Source organism: Gorilla gorilla, chromosome 13 (assembly GCF_029281585.2).
Source record: "Gorilla gorilla gorilla isolate KB3781 chromosome 13, NHGRI_mGorGor1-v2.1_pri, whole genome shotgun sequence".
Taxonomy (NCBI): Eukaryota; Metazoa; Chordata; class Mammalia; order Primates; family Hominidae; genus Gorilla; species Gorilla gorilla.
Window position 1 is genome coordinate 29,948,559 of NC_073237.2, and position 22,912 is coordinate 29,971,470.

Below are 22,912 nucleotides of genomic sequence, written 5' to 3' on the forward strand. Positions count from 1 at the left end.
TCTTTCTTTCACCATGTGGTGTTTCCTGACACATAACTTAGGTTATCTTTTCTTTTTTGAGACCTGAGTCTCGCGCTGTCACCTAGGCTGCAGTGCAGTGGTGTGATCTCTGCTCACTGCAAGCTCCACCACCCAGGTTCACAGCATTCTCCTGCCCCAGCCTCCCGAGTGGCTGGGACTACAGGCACGCGCCACCACGCCCTGCTAATTTTTTTTTTTGTATTTTTTTTTCAGTAGAGACGGGGTTTCACCATATTAGCCAGGATGGTCTGGATCTCCTGACCTCGTGATCCACCTGCCTTGGCCTCCCAAAGTGCTGGGATTACAGGCATAAGCCACAGCGCCCAGCCAGGTTATTCTTAAAAGAAAATGAATTCAATAACTCTGTTAGAAAAAAAAAACTAAAATAAATCCAGGTGTCCCGCAAAAAGTTATGAAACTTTCAGGACAAATTCTAATCATAAAGTACTGCATGGATATGAAATCAAACAAATAAAGATATTAAGACCCATGAAAATTTTAGCCCGGTTATTTTCACTGGTGGAAGCATATGAGGTTGGCAAGAAAATTGTCACTGTGTGTTATTGCAGTGACAGACTTCAATGCAGTGTTGCCACAAGTTCTTGGTCTAGCAGCTCCCTACAATAAGGATGTGAGGACTAGCGACACAACAGTCAATTTTGTATTCTCAATATCATGGAAGGACGCATGGCATTGAAGAGCAGAAAGATTCCATAAAGGTAAGTTTAAAAGAATTTGACCTCAGTCAATCTCTATTTCAGGCATGAATGCAAAAAAATGCAGGCTATATGCACAACCTGCAACCGTACAGAGTGCTGCTTGAAAAACACTTCAAAAAGATGAAATCACAGACCAGAAAAAAAAGAATGGACAAATGACAGTACAGAAGATAAGCCTGCATCTGCGAATTAGACTTTCTCTTTCTTTCTCTCTCTCTTCCTTGACAGAGTCTCGCTCTGTTGCCAGGCTGGAGTGCAGTGGCACCATCTCAGTTCACTGCAACCTTTGCCTTCCAGGTTCAAGCAATTCTCCTGCCTCAGCCTACCCAGTAGCTGGGACTACAGGCTCCCGCCACCATGCCCAGCTAATCTTTGTATTTTTAGTAGAGACAAGGCTGCACCATGTTGGCCAGGCTGGTCTTGAATTACTAACCTCAGATGATCCACCTGCCTCAGCCTCTCAAAGTGCTGGGATTACAGGTGAGAGCCACCGCGTCTGGCCTAAACTTTCTATTAAAATAAATCTAGTGAGATCCAGAAATCCACATCCACCAGTGATTTGTTCCAAGTCTTTCAAGGTTTCTTTGGTGCAAATAACATTTTCCATTTACCTGGCATCAGGAAATTGGTGGGTTTTTCTTCTTCTTCATTTTTTCATATTAACCTGGCTACCATGGGTAGAGTCAGCAGGGCAACATTAAATTGAAAAAAAAAAAAAGATGCCCCCATACGATGGCCTGAGAGTGGAGACCAGTGACTCAAAAGCAGAAGGCTGGTTCCAAAACGTCAAACTTCTGCAGTCTCAGCTTCAGGTGAGGAAGGCAGCTCTCACTCAGGGAAAGAGCCAAAGTTAGAAACAGTGCAGCTCTTGCCGGTCATTGACCTAAGGCCAGGCGGCTCCTCAGATGACCTGCAAATTGGGGACACACCACGGCATGCAGCAGCTGGGCTGAAGGATCCTGCTCCCAGTGGGTTTTTGCAGGGGACGTTCTGATTCCCTTAGCTGACGAATATGATCCTATGTTTCCTTATGATTATGAGAAAGTAGTGAAGTGCCAAAGAGAGGAACGACAGACACAGCAGGAGCTAGAAATATGAAAGGAAATAGAAGAAAGGGAAAAGAGGCCTGAAGACAGGCAAGAAGTTAGGGGAGTTCTGATCAAGGTGACCAAATCCAGATTCTGATGAAGGGGAAGATTAGGAGGGAGAGAGGAGGAAAAGTAGTAGGGTGGAGCTGCCATTGCCCCTCCCACTTCTCTGGTAGAGAAAGACAAAGAGTCACCCCGAGATTTTCCTTATGAAGAGGATTCAAGACCTCAGTCACGGTCTTCCAAAGCAGCCATTCCTCCCCCAGTGAAGGAGGAACAGGACAGACTGAGATCTCCAAACCGTCCTAGCAGCTCCTTCCTCGCTAACGTGGTGGGAACAGTGGCCCACAACATCATGCAGAAGTGCGGCTTCTGGGAAGGCCGGGACCTCGGGGAGCACCTGCAGGGGCTGCAAGACGCCTTTCCGGTGGGGAAGACTAGCAAATCAGGTGGCAAGATCATCGTGGGCGACGCCGCAGAGAAAGATGCATTGAAGGTTCAGGTACAAATCCACTGACTGAAATACCTGAGTCCTACTAAGGTGGTCCTACTAAGGAACATGGTTGGTGAAGGGGAGGTGGAAGAAGACTTGGAAGTTGAAACCAGAGAAGAATGTGTGATGACATATTTTTCAGTTGATATGGTTTCCTATGAGACAGCATCATTAAGGATAAAATAAGTGAAACTGAAAAGAGTATAGTTAATCTAGTTTTCATAATGAGTTCATTCTGTTATGTTTTTCTTTTCCATTGTCAATTTATATTGGCTCAGAGAAAACAGGCTTGATGGATAAAGTCCATGGTATTTCCCAATGTTGCCATGAAAAATATGGCAAAGTTGGAAAATGTGTGATATGTGAAATTCTTGGTGTCCTTGATGATGAAGCAGTACAGACCTTTTTAGAATTTGAGAGTTGAGTCAGCAATTAAAGCTGTTGTTCACTTGAATAGAAGGTATTTTGGTGGACAGGTGGCAAGAGGATGTTTTTACATTTGTACAAATTCAGCATCTTGGATTTGGTGGAACAAGTTTGATTTTAAGAACTAGAGCATGAGTCATCTCTGGTGACCCTTAAATGACCAGCAGGCTGAGAAAAGAAGGAAAAAGGTCACAGCCTCCATGGCTGTTAGATACTGAGACTCTTGGAAGGACCTCCAAGGTATACGTTGATTGATCCCTTTTCATTTTGTGGTTTTTAAATATTGTATAAAAATCCAAATCCTTTTTAATAAATAAATAAAATGTGTAGCTGACTAGTTTCAATCATTGGTAGATATTATACTGTAGGAATGAAGTTAGTGTCTGCAGCTGTACATATTCAGGCCATTCCAAATATATAAGCTAGTTAGGAAGAAAATACTGTGGATTTTATCCATCAAGGCTGTTTTCTTCAGGCCAGTATAAAACAAATGGAAAGGAAAAAGAAACATAATGAAACGAACTCATTATTAAAACTGGATTATAGTATTAATTTTAATGTTTTCAGTTTCACTTATTTGACTCTTAGTGATGCTATGTGTCATAGGAAACTGTATGAACAGAAATATCCCAAGAAGTAAATTTGCTTAGAAAACAGAAAAGGGCTTATTAGTCTCTTTCAGTGCACTGCACAGCATTCAAGAAGAATTTGGGTCATGTGGTCTTTAAATTACTAAAACGAGTAATGAATACTAGCGGAACCAAAGGCTGTTTCTATGTGAAGAAATGATCTATTTTGGGTTTATATACATCCGTAAAATTTAACAACCAGCTTATGCTGTTAAACATGGTGGTTAGAGCTGGTGTTTCCCGAAGTTTACTATACAGATGGGTAAATAAAGTTACAAAAGCACACACAAGGAATGCAAAATTCACTGGAAAAACTAGGTATGTTAAGAATATTTTAAAAACTAAATTTTAGGCTGGGCATGGTGGCTCATGCCTGTAATCCTGGCACTTTGGGAGGCTGAGGTGGGTGGATCACCTCAGACCAACCTGAACAACATGGCAAAACTCTGTCTCTACAAAATACGAAGAAAAACAACAACAAAAATTAGCTGGGTGTGGTGGTGCAGGCCTGCAGTCCCAGCTACTCCAGAGGCTGAGGTGGAAGAAGTGCTTGAGCTTGGAGAGGCAGAGGCTCCAGTGAGCTGTGATTGCTTCACTGCACTCCAGCCTGGGCAACAGAGTGACTCCCTGTCTAAAAGAAAGCAAAACAACGAAACACCACCCCTCTAAATTTTATAAAGCAAATCTAAAAGCAAAAATGAAAATTGCCTAACAATAGCAAAATGGGACAGTAGAACTGATAAAATGTGGTATATTCACGTAACAATATATACATTCTTTTGAAAAATTAGCAATATTTTTAACTGTACATATATGATCTATTTCACAGTAAAAATGAATAAAATTATGATATGCATAAAAATAACTCAAAAGCATTTCTCACATTAGCATGTATATATTTATGGAAATGGGCTCTTGAATAACAGGACGTTATAAAATCTCACCTGTAGAATTTAAACCCTAAAGGTGATACTATATTTATACTTTGACAAATCATTTTCTGTAATCAACTTTATTTAGTATCACTTAAAAAAATGAATAGTACTTTCATTCTTATCCCTTTTAGTGCTTCCTAAATATTTCACTTTTGAAATGATAGGTCTTGGATATATTGGCTTATTTGTTTTTTGTTATAAAATCTGTCATCTATAGCAAATGTTTTAATACAATTTGAGGCACATATGCACACCTCGGAATATGAGGAAAGAAAACAATCAGAAACTTTGCAGATTGACATTGTCTGTTTTCACAGTTGCTCTGTGGAAAGTTTGCTCTGAAGGACTGTTAGAGTTTAGAAAATGAGTTTTATAATTTCCATGCTGACAGCCAATTTTAGGGATGAATTTTACTTTTTTTTTTGAGATGGAGTCTCACTCTGTCACCCAGGCTGGAGTGAAGTGGCGCAGTCTCAGCTCACTGTATAAGCTCTGCCTCCCAGGTTCATGCCATTCTCCTGCCTCAGCCTCCTGAGAAGCTGGGACTACAGGCGCCCACCACCATGCCCAGCTAATTTTTTTTTTTTTTTTTTTTTTGTATTTTTAGTAGAGACGGGGTTTCACCATGTTAGCCACGATGGTCTCGATCTCCTGACCTTGTGATCCACCCGCCTAGGCCTCCCAAAGTGCTGGGATTACAGGCGTGAGCCACTGTGCCTGGCCGAATTTTACTTTCATATTGTGCTGTCTCCAACATAATTTTAAAAGGATTCTGGAAAAAAAATAGTAAAATGCAAAACTATACTAATACTCTCAAGAAGCACCTCAAGCATTGATTAGCAAATGTATCTTATTATTTACAGAGTTAAATGACATTTCTAATGACCAAGGACTTTCTGAGTAAACATCCCTGGGCAGAAGATTTATTGCACCCTTCTGTGACCTCCCCACTCTGACTGCCCTCTCTTAGGCTGCAGTGTCTCTTGGCTGTACTCAATCATTGACTGAGCTGGCAAATATTCTGTTTATTATTGTCTAGGAAAGGCTGATGCGCTCCCTGACTTGGTAAAATGTTTCACTGCATCATTACTGGGCAATAAAAATAAGTTGAAATAACCAACTGAGTAAAACTATTAGTCACTTTGGGCAAAGCATGGCCTGTCTTCATGCGGCAGTCGGAAATCAATAAGATGCTCCAGAGGAGCCAAGTCTCTGGGGATACCTGTATGGTGCAATAAAACCAGCACATAAAGCAGTGGAAAAGGTAACGGCACTCATTTTGCACTGTTACAATTCCGTTGGGCAGAATGATGAAGGGAAGCTCCATAAAGGGCGGTCTATTTAAAATCGGTTCCTCAGTGTGATCTTTTATTTAGGCCTATCTGGAAGACATGCATTTCAGTCCTTAATTTGTAGTCTTTTTTCAACAACCCCATGAAACAAAAGGGATCCAGCATGGTGATACTGTTTCATGGTGATACAACCCCATGAAACAAAAGGGATCCAGCATGATGATCCAGCATGGTGATACATAATGATACTGTGTTATTTACCTGCAATTTGGTAAGAGAGCAGATTTTCAATGACTTCACTCCCCTCTGCCATCAACATGGTAACTATGTGTGATGTGATGGATGTGTTAATCAACTTGACTGTGGTAATCAGAACACAGTGTACACCTATATCAAATCATCACAAAGTATACCTTAAATATATAGAATTTTTATTTGTCAAATAAATATTTTAATTTTTTTAAAAAAGGGATTTATGGCAGTGTAGCAGCAGTGGGTGGTAAGGTCTGGGTCGGGTTCAGCCCCAGGTGGGAGGTGGGGTCAGGGAGGAACCCAGTAAACAGCTCTGGCCTTGCAGGTGTAACACTCTAGGCCTCTGTCTTCCTGAGGCATTGTTCCTGCATGTTGTCCCAGCGTCTTCCCTCTCTGTGTGTCTCTGCACCTCCATTTCCATTCTTCATAAGGACACTGGTCATATTGGATTGGAGCTCACCTTAATGACCTCATTTTAACTTGATTACCTCTGCAAAGATCTTATCTCCAAACAAGGTCACATTCTGGAGTTCATATGAATTTGAGGGAAAACAATTCAATCCATAATATCATCTCTGAAATAAGGACAACTTTACTTATGCATATACAATTCGGGTTGTGGTTGCTGCGTATCTGTTTCAAATGGGTTATGGGCTCTTCTCACACTTTCAGGTCAAAGGGGACTTTGGAATCCATAGTGTATCTATGTATGCATGTATGATCATGGATCAGCCTTCCCATTTCTGCCACTGTGTCCCTATATGGTTCATGATCATGTACGTTACTTCACTCGAAGGCCATACACAATCCAAACAAAACAAAACACAGAAACTGTGTTGGCTATTTTGACTTTCTGTTGAAACTATTCTCTTTGGTCATATATATATTTAAAAAATATTTTATATATATATATTTTTAAAAAATATTTTATATATATATATATATATATATTTTTTTTTCAAGTGATTATCCTGCCTCAGCCTCCCAAGTAGCTGGGATTACAGGCACCTGCCCTCATGCCTGGCTAAATTTTTTTTGTGTGTGTATTTTTGTAGATACAGGGTTTCACCATGTTAGCCAGGCTCGTCTTCAACTCCTGATCTCAGGTGATCCGCCGGCCTCAGCCTCCCAGAGTGCTGGGATTACAGGCGTGGGGTAATCTTTTTCAGTATATTCTCAGGGTGTGTTTGAGAAAACCTTTTTTTTTTTTTTTTTGGCCATTGTCCAAGGGTTTAGAACTGAATGGGAATGTCTGTAAATGGATCTGATGGAGGTTGGAATGTGCATCAGCTTTTAATCATCACTGTAACAAATCACTAAAACATTCTCTTTATTATCTCTCACTTTAGAAGTGTGGGAGGGCTGGACTGATGACTCTGCTTATAGTCTTACAAGGACAAAATCAAGGTGCTCTTGGGCTCCTTATGAAGGCCCTAGGGCAGAATGTGTGTCCAAGCACATACAGGTTAGAGCAGAATTCAACTTCTTGTAGTTGTAGGAGTGAGGTCCCAATTCATCACTGGCTGGTAGTTGGGGCCTCTCAGCAATGTCAGGCTGCCTGCATTGCTCTTCATAGTGCCCAGTTCATTTTGTAAACCAGCAATGGTGCAGAGAGACATTCTCCTGCTTCTAGTTTCTCTGGCTTCCCCTCACCCACACCTCTCTTCTGTGTCTCTTCGCCTCCAACCAGAGTTAAATCTCTTAAGTGCTCATGTGATTACATGGAGCCCACTGCATGAATCACGATCGTCTCCTAAGGTCTGCAACCTTAATTACATCTGCAAAATCCCTTATGTGATGTAACATATTCAGTTTCCAGGGCATCTTGGAGAGTCATTCTCATTCTTGCTGCCACAAAATATTCCTCATTCCTTCATGAAATGTTGTTTGCTTTCATATATTTGTCTTTAGAGAAGCATCAGGTATTTTCTCAACATCCCTTCATGTTAAAAACCCTCAACAAATGAGGCATTGGAGGAACATACTTCAACATAGTAAGAGCCACCTATGACAAACCCACAGCCAGCATCATACTGAATGGGCAAAAGATGTGAAGCATTCCCCTTGAAAACTGGGACAAGACAGGGATACCCTCTCTCATTATTCCTACCCAACATAGTACTGGATGTCCTCGCTAGAGCAATCAGGCAAGAGAGAGAAATAAAAGGCATCTAAATAGGAGAAAAAGAGGTCAAACTGTCTCTGTTTGCAGATGATATGATTCTGTACCTACAAAACCCCATAGTCTCTGCCCAAAAGCTTCTCGATCTGATAATCTCAGCAAAGTTTCAGGATACAAAATTAATGTACAAAAATTAGTAGCATTCCTATATACCAACAACATGCAAGCTGAGAGCCAAATCAAGAATGCAATCCTATTCGCAATGACCACAAAAAGAATAAACTACCTAGGAATACAGCTAACCAGGGAGATGAATGATCTCTACAAGAAGAATTACAAAACACTGCTCAAAGAAATCATAGATGACATACAAAATGGAAAAACATTCCATAATCACGGATAGGAATAATAAATATGGTTTTTAACCATATTGGGCCATACTGCCCAAAGCAATTTATAGATTCAATGCTATTCCTATCAAATCACCAATGGCATTCTTCAAAGAACCAGTAAAAACTATTTTAAAATTAATATGGAACCAAAAAAGAGCCTGAATAGCCAAGGGAATCCAAGGCAAAAAGAACAAATCTGGAGGCATTTCGTTAGCCAACTTCAACCTCTACTACAAGGCTATAGTAACCAAAATAGCATAGAACTGGTACAAAAACAGACACACAGACCAATGGAACAGAATAGAGTGCCCAGAAATAATGCCACACACTTACAACCATTTGATCTTCAACAAAGTCGACAAAAACATGCAGTAGGGAAAGGACTCCCTATTCAATAAATGGTGCTGGGATAACTGGCTAACCATAAGCAGTTCCTTCCTTACACCATATACAAAAATCAACTCAAGATGGATTAAAGAATAAAATGTAAAACTTGTCAGGTGCAGTGGCTCACGCCTATAATCCCAACACTTTGGGAGGGTGAGGTGGAAGGATAGCTTGAGCCTCGGAGTTTGAGACAAGCCTGGGCAACATAGTGAGACTTCGTCTCTACAAACAATAATAATAATAATAATAATAATAATAAATTAGCTGAATGTGGTGGCATGTGCCTGTAGTCCAGGCTAATCAGGAGGCTGAGGCGGAGGAACCTCTTAAGCCTGGGAGGTTGAGGCTGTATCGTGTCATTGCACTCCAGCCTGGGCAACAGGTGAGACTGACTCTAAGGTCTCAAAAAAAAAAAAAAAAAAAGTAAAGCCTATAACTACAAAAATCCTTGAAGATAACCTAGGAAATATAGGAAATGCCATTTTGGACACAGGACATGGCAAAAATTTCATGACAAAGACACCGAAAGCAATTGCAACAAAAACAAAAGTTGACAAATGGGACCTAATTAAACTAAAGGGTTTCTGCACAGCAAAAGAAACTATGCACAGAGTAAACAGACAACCTACTGGAAGAAAATATTCACAAATTATGCATCTGACAAAGGTCTAATATCTGGAATCTATAAGGAACTTAACAAGAAAGAAAAAAAACCTACCCCATTAAAAAATGGGCAAAGGACGTGAACAGACACTTTTCAAAAGAAGACACACATGTGGGCAACAAGCATATGAAAAACTCCTCGGCATCACTAGTCATGAGATAAATGCAAATCAAAACCACAATGAGATACCATCTCACACCAGTCAGAATTGCTATTATTCAAAAGGTGAAAAATAACAGGTGCTGGTAAAGCTGTGGAGAAAAGGGAGTGCTTATACACTGCTGGGGGAATTATACATTGTTCAGCCACTGCAGCAAGCAGTTTCGTGATTTCTCAAAGAACTTAAAGCTGAGCTGCCACTTGACCCAGCAACCCCACTGAGTACACACCCAAAGGAATAGTAATCCTTCTACCATAAAGACACACAGACGTGCATGTTCATTCGCAATAGCAATGACATAGAATCAACCTAAATACCCATCAACGGTAGCGTAAAGAAAATGTACATATATACCATGGAATACTATGTAGCCATAAAAAAAGATGAGATAATGTCCTTTGTAGCAACATGGATGGAGCTGGAGGCCATTATCCAAAGTGAACTAACACAGGAACAGAAAACCAAATACCATGTATTCTGACTTATGAGTAGGAGCTTAGTACTGAGTACCCATGGACACAAAGAAGGGAACAATAGACACCACAGCCTACTTGAGGGTGGAGGGTGGGAGGAGGGTGAAGATCAAAAAACTACCTACTAGGTACTATGCTCATTACCTGGGTGATGGAATAATCTGTACCCCAAGCCCCCATTACATGCAATTTACCTATATAACAAACCTGCACATGTATACCTCTGAACCTAAAATAAGTTTAAAAAAAAAGAGAAGCATCACGTATTTTCTGAAGGAAAGGGGAATTATATATGAATATACATTGTCAAAGACTATAATGTTTGAGATTTTCTATTGCTTATATCATTAGTTTCTTTATGTACCTATTCCATCTGGGCTAGCAGTTCTGAAAACAAAGTAGTGTGGATCAAACTCTGTCATCTGTTTCTGTCACACAGATTACAGCCCTCATCCTGAAGGAGGGACAGATTTCAGTCCCATCCTAATAAAAAAAAATCTCTGTCCCATTTATTGTTTTTTTCTACTTGGTTTGGAAAAATTTTGTTAGAGGCAATTGACGATACCACATATGGCTGAGAGCAGGTATAGGAGGTATCCTGGTACTCATACTTGGAAACCCTTAATTTGGCATCATCCTCAGCACATGAAATTTCTCAGATCACTAACAATCTTGGACCGATGATGATTCCTTAAGCCAACTTTGCTCTTCTGAAAAGGTTGGCGGGCATGGCTGCATTTTTCTGAGGACTCCTATGTTATCATCCACTCAAGATACACCAAGGCATTAACTAATTTTAAAAACCTTGGCCTGGCACAGTGGCTCACGCCTGTAATCCCAAACTTTGGGAGGCCGAGGCGGTCGAATCACAAGGTCAGGAGATCGAGACCATCCTGGCTAACATGGTGAAAACCCCGTCTCTACTAAAAATACAAAAAATTAGCCGGATGTGATGGTGGGTGCCTGTAGTCCCAGCTACTCAGGAGGCTGAGGCAGGAGAATGGCGTGAAACTGGGGGGCAGAGCTTGCAGTGAGCTGAGATCGCGCCACTGCACTCCAGCAGTGCACACACACTGCGAGGGGGACACAGCGAGACTCCGCCTCAAAAAATAAAAATAAATAAATAAATAAAAATCTTAAGCTCTTCAGGTTTACTTTGTGTCTGCTTAGAGGAAAAAAGCATCCAACTACAGATATAAATGTATCCATTAATAAAAGGTAAATGGAGGCAGAAAAGTTTATTTGAGCTAACAGTGATTCATGAATCACTGTTGAAGCAGCTTCAAATGGGAACTGGTTCAGGGACCCTTTCAAGGGAACAAAAAGGGACAGCTTCTGTAAGGTAAATATAGTAGCAAATTTTTCACTGGTTGTAGTTATACAATTGCCTTATTTGGTTGATCCTGCTGGAAAGTCTCTAGTTATATAAGTTAATTGGCTTCTGATTGGTTAGCCTTAAGTTTGACTTTTTTTATTTTTAAAGCCATTTACAAGAAATAGCTCAAGTTAAGTTTTGCTTATATTGGTAAATCAAACAAAGTTAAGGCCACTTACAAGGCTTTGTCTGGTCAGAGATACCTCAGGCCATTTTAATTTTCTTTAACAATTTAAATTCACCTGTGTGCCAGAGGACAGCTCAGTGAAGTCTTTGAATGTCTGTGGCTGTATATTTGGAAAAGTATATATTCTTTGCGAAATACCACAAATACTGATGAGGTAAAATGCAATGTATAGGACTGCATGTATATAACAAGTCTTCTATTACTAGATCTATATTTCTGTTTACATACAATTTTTATTACTAAGAAAGGCTGAATATATTTACCTTTCCAGTAAGAATTACAAGTAATTAAGGTACCTCAGTAACACTTCAGTGTTTAGGTACAGTGCAAGTGACTCTCTGTATCTGTGTCCAGCATGGAATTTCGTACCTAGTTGAAAACTTTCTTACTTGAGAGTGAGTTTTCTTATCATATATGTGGTGATATGGGATGATAACAGAATGCTGTAATGTACAGGCATCCATGCCCCCATGTGATAAGTTTTCTCACGATTGTTTCTCTTAACTGTGGTTTCCAGATATAAAAGCTTAATCTTTGGATTCACAGGAGCATTCTAGAATACATAGCAGGGTTTTGCTGTTATTTCTAGTGGTTCTTTTAATTTAAAAAAATCCAAACTTCCTTTATAATCAAAAGATCTGCTTGTTTCCATTTCTTTAGCTGTATGAGTTCTCATAGTCAGTTTGGGCTGCTATTAACAGAATCCCATGAACAGAGTGGCTTACACAACAAACAGTTATTTCTCTCAGTCTGGATGCTGGAAAGTCTAAGTCTGAGTTTGAGGCAAAGCAGATGCAGTGTCTGCTTCACAGACCACACTCTTCGCCTTATAACTTCACATGGCAGGAAAGGCAAGGGAGTTCTCTTGGGCCTCTTTTATAAGGGCACTAATTCCATTCATTAGGGCTCCACCCTCCTGACTTAATTACCCTCCAAATCCTCCTGACACCATGACTTTGGGGTCGGGATTTCAACTATGAATCTGGGGTGGGGAAGCAAACATTCAATACTTTGCACCAGTGTAACACCAATTATACTGGATTCATTTAATATGTTTGTCTCCTATTAATATTTGTTTACATTGTCAATGTTTTGAAAGTACTTCATAATCAGTATATTTCCTATTACGCCTTCTCCATGTAAAAAATATTTATCCATCTCTCTATAAACTGAGCTGTGTACTAATAATGATTCAATAGTATAGATTTAGATGTAGACTTAAATATATAAGTAATATTTTATGTAAGCCAATGACTTCAGACAGTACGATTTGTTTTGTTTTTACGAGCTAACTGTTAGAAGTATAAATGGATTTATCTGTTGTAGAGATATGATTATGATATTGTTTGAAAGTTTCTACTTATTTACTACATGTAGCTCAAATACATTTTTCTTTTAATGTTAAATGAAAATATGAAGTTATTTAAACAGCAAGTAAACTTTCTGCAGATACTTATTTTTGTATTGGGAAGAAAAATTGATTAAATGTTTCATGTTTTTTACAAACTCAAAAGGTATTAATTTCATGGCTAGAGATAAATTATTTCTTAGTATCAACTTGGTTTAAATTTGACTAGAGACTCAAAATGCAAAGCAATAAAGATAAAAAGTGGTTCCACTGCCAGTGTCATTCAGTTGCCTTCTCTTACCTCCAAAATAATAGTTGTCACCTGAATCAATGAGCACAGCCACCAGGGGCTGAACAGCTGTGTCATCGTCCACCACCACATTCATATGGCTCCACTTGGCAGAGAAGGACACAGAGTGCCACTGCCCATCGTTTAATCCAGCACCTGGAGGAAATACAATCAGTCAGAGACAACTCTAAATTATGAGCTCTGTAAACACTTGAAAACAATTTGATTCAGATCACTGAATAAGTCAGAGAAGAGTGGTATTTACATGTTCATGTATCACTGAAAAAAAAATTAACCACCTATCTTTAGTTTAAAATTTCATTTATTACAAAAATAACACATGAATAAAAATATTACTCTTTCTGAAGAATCACTGTAACAAATTCTGGTAATTTGCTTAAAGTAACTAGAATTTCATTATCAAATATATACAGTAGGAGCCTTTACAATGGGATAAAAACAACACAATTTGGTTTAATCTTCAAATGCAAAACTTACTTGCTTTACTGAATCTAACAAAAACATTTTACAAGAATCAAGAAAGTGAGTTGATAAAAAATATGTCAAGAATGATTGTGAAAAGTTTTTTTTAGAAAAAATTGACACATAGTTGCACATACTTATGGGGTGCGACAGGATTTGAAATGGAAGATCACTGGATGTCTGGCTTACTGCACCCATTAAGGTGAACCCTGCTTTCACTGTCTGAGCTATTTTACAGCCCTGTAAATTGTAGAAAACTGACAGTAATGCAAAATGACTTGTACCCATAGAAATACAAATGACTTGTGCCTGGCAAGGTGCAGTTGCTTACTGAACCATTTCACATCTGTCTGTAATTCATTTTGGCATTTCTTATCTGCCTGTATGTGTAGTACTTTGAATTATCCTCCGAACTGATTGTAACATCTTTCTGGTTTCTTCATTGATTAGTTAAAATCTTTAACATATATTCGTGTGTTTCTGAATTAACAAATTATGATTATAGATATAATTATACTGTCTTTTAAAAGTTATTATTTGCTGGGCATGGTGGCTCATGCCTGTAATCCCAGCAGTTTGGGAGGCTGAGGCGGGCAGATCACCTGAGGTCGGGAGTTCGAGACCAGCCTGGCTAACATGGTGAAACCACATTTCTACTAAAAAACAAAAAATTAGCTGGGCATGGTGGCACTAGCCTATAGTCCCGGTCACTTCGGAGGCTGAGGCACAAGAATCACTTGAACCTGGGAGGTGGAGGTTGCAGTGTGCTGAGATCACACCACTGAACTCCAGTCTGGGTGACAGAGTGAGACGCTGTCTCAAAAAGATAAAATAAAATAAAATAAAAGCTATTATTTAATATTTGATAAAAAATGCTTAGGAAAGAACTGGAGTTGTACTTTATATATGTACAATATTTTTATATATTTACACTCACATCCACATTATTTTATGATTCTTAGTAGTAATTATGAAATTAATCTTGTCAAATAATTTGGTAACATAATGAATTGTCTTTGATGGTAAATTTAAATGTTAAGATATTTAAAATCACTAGAGGTATTCCGTGCTTTCTTTTACCTGATAATATGTCAAAGATACATGCCAATAAATGGGCTAAAAATAAGATTAGCTTCATGAGGCCTATTAAATTAACTTTGCTCTGAAGTTTAAAATTAGGCCAAGATTGAAACTATTTCAGAAGTTACATATATCATAATAAACTTTAATAGAAATTTTCCCATAAAGTTAACATTTTACTTGATAGTCTTGGGAAACCTGTAAATTATTAAAATGGCTCTATGCTTCATTTATTTTTCTTCCTAACATGCATTTATGTGAAGTTAGTATATTATTAGCATTTCAAATGTAGTACTTCTTAAAAATTAAACATTAACATTAATATTTTAGCTTTCCCTTTTAACCTTCAGTGATGTATGAAACAGAAACAGAAGTAGTAATAAAGTGTAAGGAAATAAATTATTCTTTAAAATCAACCAAGATTCTGGATGTCTTCAATGTAAAACTAGGCATTGTCTAAACACAATCTGGAGGATTATATGATTCTGCAGGTTTCTGTGCCTTTTACCTTCTTTGAATTTTTTTTTTTTTTTTTTTTTTTTGAGATGGAGTCTCGCTCTGTCACCCAGGCTGGAGTGCAGTGGTGCCATCTCGGTTCACTGCAAGCTCCGCCTTCTGGGTTCAAGCCATTCTCCTGCCTCAGCCTCCTGAGTAGCTAGGACTACAGGCACCCGCCACCATGCCTGGCTAATTTTTTTTGTATTTTTAGTAGAGATGGGGTTTCACCGTGTTAGCCAGGATGGTCTCAATCTCCTGACCTCGTCATCTGCATGCCTTGGCCTCCCAAATTGCTGGGATTACAGGCGTGAGCCACCACACCTGGCCCCTTCTTTGAATTCTTTTACCACCCTGTGAATTGTAGAAAATTGAAAGCAGGCAAATGATTATTGTCCATAGACATGCAAATGAATTTTGTCTGGCAGGAATACAATTGAACTTCTTCCTGGTTCCTCTACCCCATCCCATGGAATAAGCCAGTTTTACATTATACACAAAATCATTGCAGCAGTAACATCTTACTGATTCCCTCATAAACTAATGAGTTAAACAAAATCTTTGACATGTTCTTTTTATAACTGCAAAAAGTGCCCTCTTTAAGAATATCTTTTGACAAATAAAAGCAGATCTTCATATAACTGTTTTCATGTCTATCATCCACATTTGTTTTCTTTTTGTTTTCTATTAGGTTGTACTTGGCCTTTGGCCATAGTTTATGTACAAGAAAATCAGATACAGTAGAATCTATAAATATTTCAATGAGAAGTTACTAAATTAATTGCCCACAACATAGATGTTATTTTAAACACATTTGATATGAAGATGATCTCTTGTTAACAACTACAACATTTTAACTGCAGAGGCAAAATATCATACTCACAAAGCCAGGAGCTGAAGCAAAATCCTGATGAGATTTAAGAACTTTAATTATATTTAATTCTAGTTATTGTGCAACCCAGAACTGGATGAAGTGCTTGTTCAGCACTTCATTGAATCCAGAATATATGCAACTCATCAGCAGTAAAACTGAACCAACTACTGTAGGAAAAAAATTGAGGGCAGTCTTTCAAATGGGCAAAGGAGATTACTGGGTATCTTTTCAATGGAAAGATCAGCTGATATTACGGGATTGTAAACCATCATCTTGGACTAGGTTACTTTACAGCTGTGTAGTGACAGAAGTTAACTTGCAGAACATTGATAATAATGCAAATAATGCTTGTCCATAGAGATGCAAAGTGTGTACAGGGAAGGGATTTGCCTTTCCCTTTGGATATTGACAAGTTTAGCTAGTCGGCATCTCTTTTCTGACTATAAATGTGTGGTACTTCTTTAAACAGGCCTTACTGGTGTAAGGGTAAACACAAACCAAAACAAACAAAAGCTTTCTTAGTGCTAAGAGGGATACACACTTTCATTCACTTTTTTTCCTTAGAGCATTTCTTTCAGAAAACTTGTAATTGTACATCTTTAAAATCTTAAAACAAACAAACAAACAAACAAAATCTTATTTAGCCTCTTTCTTGTTTCCAGGAGTGTTTTTCTTGAGGACCTTGGAGACATTTCTTTGAAATGTAAACATAAAGAAAGGCAGTGCTCCTATCTCCTTGTCTCCGTGGGAGTTTAACTTAGGTGCCTGGCTCCAAGCTGCAACTACCCACTTGTCAAAGAGACATGGAGTTTAGTTTTCCTTTGCATAAAGGAGTGTGCCTTCCCAATTACCAGGTGAATGTAAGATGGGCTGTGTAGCAAATGGCGCTGTCAAGTCCTCTTACTTGAGGACAAGTTGTCCTTTATCTTTAGAACATATATGTAATGGGTTGTATCTGCCTGGCTATATAAATGGATGAAATTTCTTTATCTTTGCAATCACATTAGCGATTGCCTGAAATGTACATCACAGTCTGGCTTAATACTTATTCCATAATAAGACTATTTCATTTCTACCTTGTGAAACTGATTCACTATGTTGGTAGGCAATTTTATCTTTACTTATTTCCCTAACACTGGTTCTCTCATCAATGAGTTAAAGAAAATCTCTGACATGTGTTCATTCTGTATCTGTGTGTAGGTCACGATTTTAACCTTTCTTGGAAAAAATCTTATTCGTGAGGAAATGGAAACTAGGTTTGTATTTCTAAAAGATAAAAAATATACGGCCCCTCTGAATATCTGTTTTATCTCCCCTGAAACACCTTTGTGAGGTGGACACAGATTCTAACACCCAGGACTTGCCTGATTGTTCCAGAAGTACTGAGATAAGGCCCCGCCCTCCAAATTTCTTCACGGGTCTTGAAATCGTGCTTTCATACCACAACATTTAATAGCAGTATAGTCACGTGTGCCTCTTACAGCCAAAAGGAATCTTTTTTTGAGTATGATAACCCCCTGGTCTCAAGCAGAAGTCAGCCTCTTCGTCTGTGCCTTTTTCTTTTTCAGATTACGCTTTTTTTTTTTTTTTAAAGCCCCCATTTAGTTCCGATGCCAATTTAGGCACAATGTCAATTTAGGACCCAGTGCTCCTGCCATGTGCAAATCCAATCATCAAAATCCAGCAGCTCTGTAGTTAACAAACTTGCCCACATCTGACTGCATGTGAGATTAGTTCCCATCTATTGTAACTCAGTCTGGCTTCATGGGATTTGAGCCCCTAACCTAGCATTTGCCCAACAAAAACAGGCCCTGATGGGGAGTGGGGATGTGAGGGCCTGTGTGTGGGGTGGGCATTGTGCTAATAAAATCAGACTTCCTATTGTTCTCCCTGCAAAGGAGATCTGAGGTTTACCACTTCACAAGTGAAAACAGCTGAGGCTTAGGAGGCTTCGTGATTTACATTTCAGAAGGGCAGTAAGTGGAGGAGCTGAGATTCTTCCAGGGTGCCTGGCTATCCCAGAAAATGAATTAGCCATCAACGAAAGAATAAGAACTCTTGGTATTTGCCGGGCATCTTTCCCTGTAAAGTGATAGTTATCAACTGCCTACTGTGTATAGAATATTTGTGCACAGACCCTGAGCAGCGGGGCGGAGAAGGGAAAGGAGGAGGAGGACAGGAGAGGAATGTGCCTCCAGGTATTGTCTGTTCCATGAGGTCCTGACCCTAGTTCTTTGGGATGGAGGCTGGTATATGTTTGTCAGGAAATGGAGCTCAGGGTATTCCTTGTATATGGGAAGGTATGTCTGCAGAAATATGCATTTCATATTTCTCATATATAGTCATTTTGGTCAAAAGAACACTTTAGTGGCAGCGGGGTGTACCACACAGAACAGTCTAAATGGAAACAGCAATCTGTTCCTCTAGTGGGGGCATAGAGCATCTCACTGCCTCACTCACTCACTAATTGCCAAATGATTTCCGTGTGGATATGTCAGGTTTATGGGAATACAACTGTTACCTGCTGTGACATTCCTTGGTGACTGTCCCGGCTGGAAGAGACTCAGTTTGAGCTTGCCATCCTTAAGAAAGAGGACGAAACTCCCTGAACCACGTCGAAGTTCGCCGAAAAGCAAATGTCCTGCTCTGTTCCACGTTCGAAATTGAAAAGTGACAGACACTTTGTCCTCCCCAGAGTTGCCTGGCAGAGCCAGATAACTCCTGGAGCTCAGAAAAGTCACAGGGACAGTCTGTGGCTGTGGACATGAGAAGGACACATTTCCCTATAAATAAAACAAAAGAGCACATTGAGCAGCCTTACAGGTGGTGCTTCTATCTAATTAAAGCCAGATTTTACAAAGACGTACAAGGCTTTTTATCAATCCAGGATTAGTCTGCCTGCTAAAGCTGAAATCTATGACATTTATCTTCTCTTTCAACATAAGTATTATTATAATTGGTCAGACATCCATGTGGCTTTCTGTGTGTGTGTGAGAAATTCTCCACTTCTCTACTTCTCAGCATTAGTAAAGGAGTCTCAATATAATTTTAGTTCAACAGGAGTTTAATCTATGCCAGCTATTTTCCAGGCCCTGTGCTAGCCCTGAGGATACAGAAATAACAGGACATTTTCATACTCAGTCTTTCTCCTGAGCAACATTTGGTCTTCTCTACACAATCCTCAAAATCTCTTTTGAACCAGCTTACTATTTTACTGGTTCCCTCATTAATCAATTGACTAAATCTTTGACACATGCTTATTTGATATTTGTATGGGTCATATTTTTAGCTGTTGGAAAGTTATATTTGACAGCCTTTCAAATGTTTTTCAGATCTAATAGTTATATACAATGTTTTCATATAGTATTTTTAGCATGAAAACATTGATGTTTTTATGTAGTCAATTATGTCTATATTGTATTTTACAGCTTCTGAGTTTCCAATCTTTGTTAAGAAAGTTTCATACTACCCTAGGTCCTACATACAATCTCATAGATTTTCTTTAAGATTGTTGTTTGTTTCTCATCCTCTTTAATTTACATATTCTTAGTGTGTATAAGATAGTGATCATGCTTATTTTCTGCCTTATGGACACTTGTTTGTTCTGGCAGAATTTCAGAAATAATTCATCCCTGTTCCACTGAATTGAGCCACATTCCTTGTTACTAACAACTCTGCACATAAACTGGGATCTTTCTGAAATCTTGACTGTTCTACTGACTTCTCTGTTCCTAACCACTACCATACTGATTCTAGTATAGAAGCTTTTAGTATGCTTTAATATCTGGTAAGTCAACATCTTACCAGGTTTTTAAATGGTTTTTGTTTGTTTGTTTGTTTTGCTTTGTTTGGCTGGTGAAAGGAATAAGCAATTCTTGGGCATTATTCACACACAGGAATTTCAGTTCCAGAGAAAAAACCCCAGTAATTCTGATTTTACTTGGAATTTCCATGGATTTATTTCTAATATACTATAAATGATTTTAGAAAAAGAATGTTACTGGAGCAGGACAGACAATCTAGGGTAGTGGCTCTCAAACCTAGCTAAACAGTCGAATCACCAGAAGGGCTCTTAAAATCCAGATAGAGACCAGTTAAAATCCCGATCTCTGGAGGTAGAGCCAGGTGATGGTATCTTTTGAATCTCCTCTGGTGACTCCAAGATAAAGCCAAGTTTAAGAACCACACTGATCCAGTGGTGAAACAATTTTCAAAACAGAATCACATTTTTAAAAAATTCTGTCCCAACATACTTTAGAAATGGATATAATTCAGTTATCATTTTATAATAATTTTTAATACACATTCTAACTGTATACATCAATCAGAACATTTCTTCTTGACTATTTTTGTAATTCTGCTAAATGGGAAACAGTTTTCATGACAAGAAAACATTTGCAGAAGAAAATTTAAAACAGAAAGCATTTGCTGTAACAAACTAAATACCAAAAGCTTACAAGTAATTGGCACTGATCCGTAGTACACATGTAATCACTGGACTATTACATATTTTTTATCTTTTTATCAGCTGTATATTTCTTGACCTCATCATTTAGGTGGGTAGCTGCCTGCTACAACAGAGAGGCAGGGCTTCTTGCCACAGAGGAGTGCTTGTTAGTTGACTGAATGAATTCTCGCAACTGATTTTCCCAACAAAATACGTTTTTAAATGTTTTCCTTTTATATATTGGAACAACTATTTTCCTGTTTTTATACAGAACACATAGAATTGTAGTAATTCTTAAAATGGAATTCCCATAATTAACATTATATATCCATATGCACAATTTGGAATGAATTGTCTTGTTTGTTTTTGTGTGAAACTTACATATTTTAATAACCTCATTCAATGTAATTAGTAAATAGTTTTCTTGACGATGATATCCAGAACCCAGAGATACCAGCTTAATTGTGGTTCTCCTTATTGGCTATACTCAATAATTCCATCAGTGAACCCATCAGTAATTCAGAATAACATGCAATGTATATGAAAACCTGTGTCTATTGTCCTCAAATAGTCTTGTCTCTTTGTGTCATAAGGCGCAACTCATTCTTCCTCACTTCAATGACAGTGTCTTTGGAAATAGCCCCATAGAAGTTAGGGTGAAGAGGAGGGATTCTTCTGAACACCAAGGACTGGCAGATAAAAGGTAGCTTAATATTCAGAACATGTTAGGTCAGGCTTCTTGACACGGATGCCCATTGGCCAAACCCATCTTTGTATCTGTATCTGAGTAACGCATCTCCAACAAAGCCAACTTCAATAACCAGGTCTTTTTTCTTTTTCCTGTTGAGCAGCACTTAAATGTCAGTTTCTCCATGGACAGAAACTTTAGGTAGAGGGCTGTTCCATTTATCTCCTTCCTCTTTTCATTTCTTTTTCATCCTGTCAAAGGAAACTGCACTCTGTGGAGCCTTGTTATCACTCTTCCCTTTGGTGTTTCCTTTTTCATGTATCTTGATGGTATTTTTCATTTTTATGATCTCAGCAGGGTGCTGTTCATAGTAGAACTTAGACTTCAAACCCATCTTTTTTTTTTTTTTTTCTCCTTTACCTTCTTGGAAAGTTCATGGGCTTCACAGCTGTTTTTCCCCTTTTCTCATGCTAATCTAAGTGATGTATTCATTGTGTGGTCTGGTGACACACAGTCAGAGATATTTTCAGGTTTTGGTCCTGCAACCCATGAGCCAACTCCTCCAGCACATAACAGGAAAGAAAACATGTTTCCAACAATACAAATAAATATTCCCATGATGTGCTGCTGAGATACACTAACAACTAAACATGAGCTTTCCCTTTAACCCCAACTTAGATATTTCAAACTTTAAACATTGAAAGAAGTTTATTAACTGATTTGGAAGTATTTCCAGTTGATTAGGGAATAGATCATTAGGGATTGCCATTGCAAAATGATTGGTCTCCTGTGGATAACAACACCAAAAACACGTGAGACATATGAATTCTGATTTCCATGTAAAAATAGAAAGTTATTTTATTTCATATAAAAATGAAACAACGATGTCCCATGAGGCATATTTACTTTATAACTTTTTATGCATAATAAAAATTACTATATTAGGCTGGGTAAGGTGGCTCATGCCTGTAATCCCAGCATTTTGGGAGGCCGAGGCGAGTGTATCGTCTGAGGTCAGGAGTTTGAGACCAGCCTGGCCAATGTGGCAAAACCCTGTCTGTACTAAAAAAAATTAGCCAGGTGTGGTGGCACACACCTGTAGTCCCAGCTACTCGGGAGGCTGAGGCAGGAGAATGGCTTGAACCCAGGAAGCAGAGGTTGCAGTGAGCCAAGACTGTACCGCTGCACTCCATCCTGGGCAACAGAGCAAGACTGCATCTCAAAACAAAAACAAAAACAAAAAAAGTGCACCTGTGGTCCTAGCACTTTGGGAGGCCGAGGCGGGCAGATCACGAGGTTGGGAGATCGAGACCATCCTGGCTAACATGGTGAAACCCTGTCTCTACTAAAAATACAAAAAAAAGCTTAGCCGGGCGTGGTGGGGGGCACCTGTAGTCCCAGGTACTCGGGAGGCTGAGGTGGGAGAATGGTGTCAACCCAGGAGGCAGAGCTTGCAGTGAGCCAAGATCGTGCCACTGCACTCCAGTCTGGGCGACAGAGTGAGACTCCATCTCAAAAAAAAAAAAAAAAAAAAAAAAAATTGGCCAGGCCTGGTGGCTCACACCTGTAATCCCAGCACTTTGGGAGGCCGAG

General features: G+C 38.9%; 1 protein-coding gene and 1 pseudogene across 4 annotated transcripts in view; one reads left to right on the plus strand and one right to left on the minus strand.

The window, feature by feature from the left end:
• Nucleotides 1–22,912, minus strand: part of LOC115933307 (contactin-associated protein-like 3) — a 235,434-nt gene that overhangs the window by 83,447 nt on the left and 129,075 nt on the right. For all 4 annotated transcript variants that reach the window (XM_055351714.2, XM_055351712.2, XM_055351711.2 and 1 more), the window contains exons 8-9: nt 18,706–18,967; nt 13,265–13,408 (exon numbers count right to left, since the gene is read on the minus strand). In XM_055351714.2, coding sequence (XP_055207689.2) covers nt 13,265–13,408; nt 18,706–18,967 — 406 coding nt within the window. The remainder of the gene's footprint in view (nt 1–13,264; nt 13,409–18,705; nt 18,968–22,912) is intronic.
• LOC115932734 (splicing factor 45-like) lies at nt 1,460–2,862 on the plus strand (annotated as a pseudogene).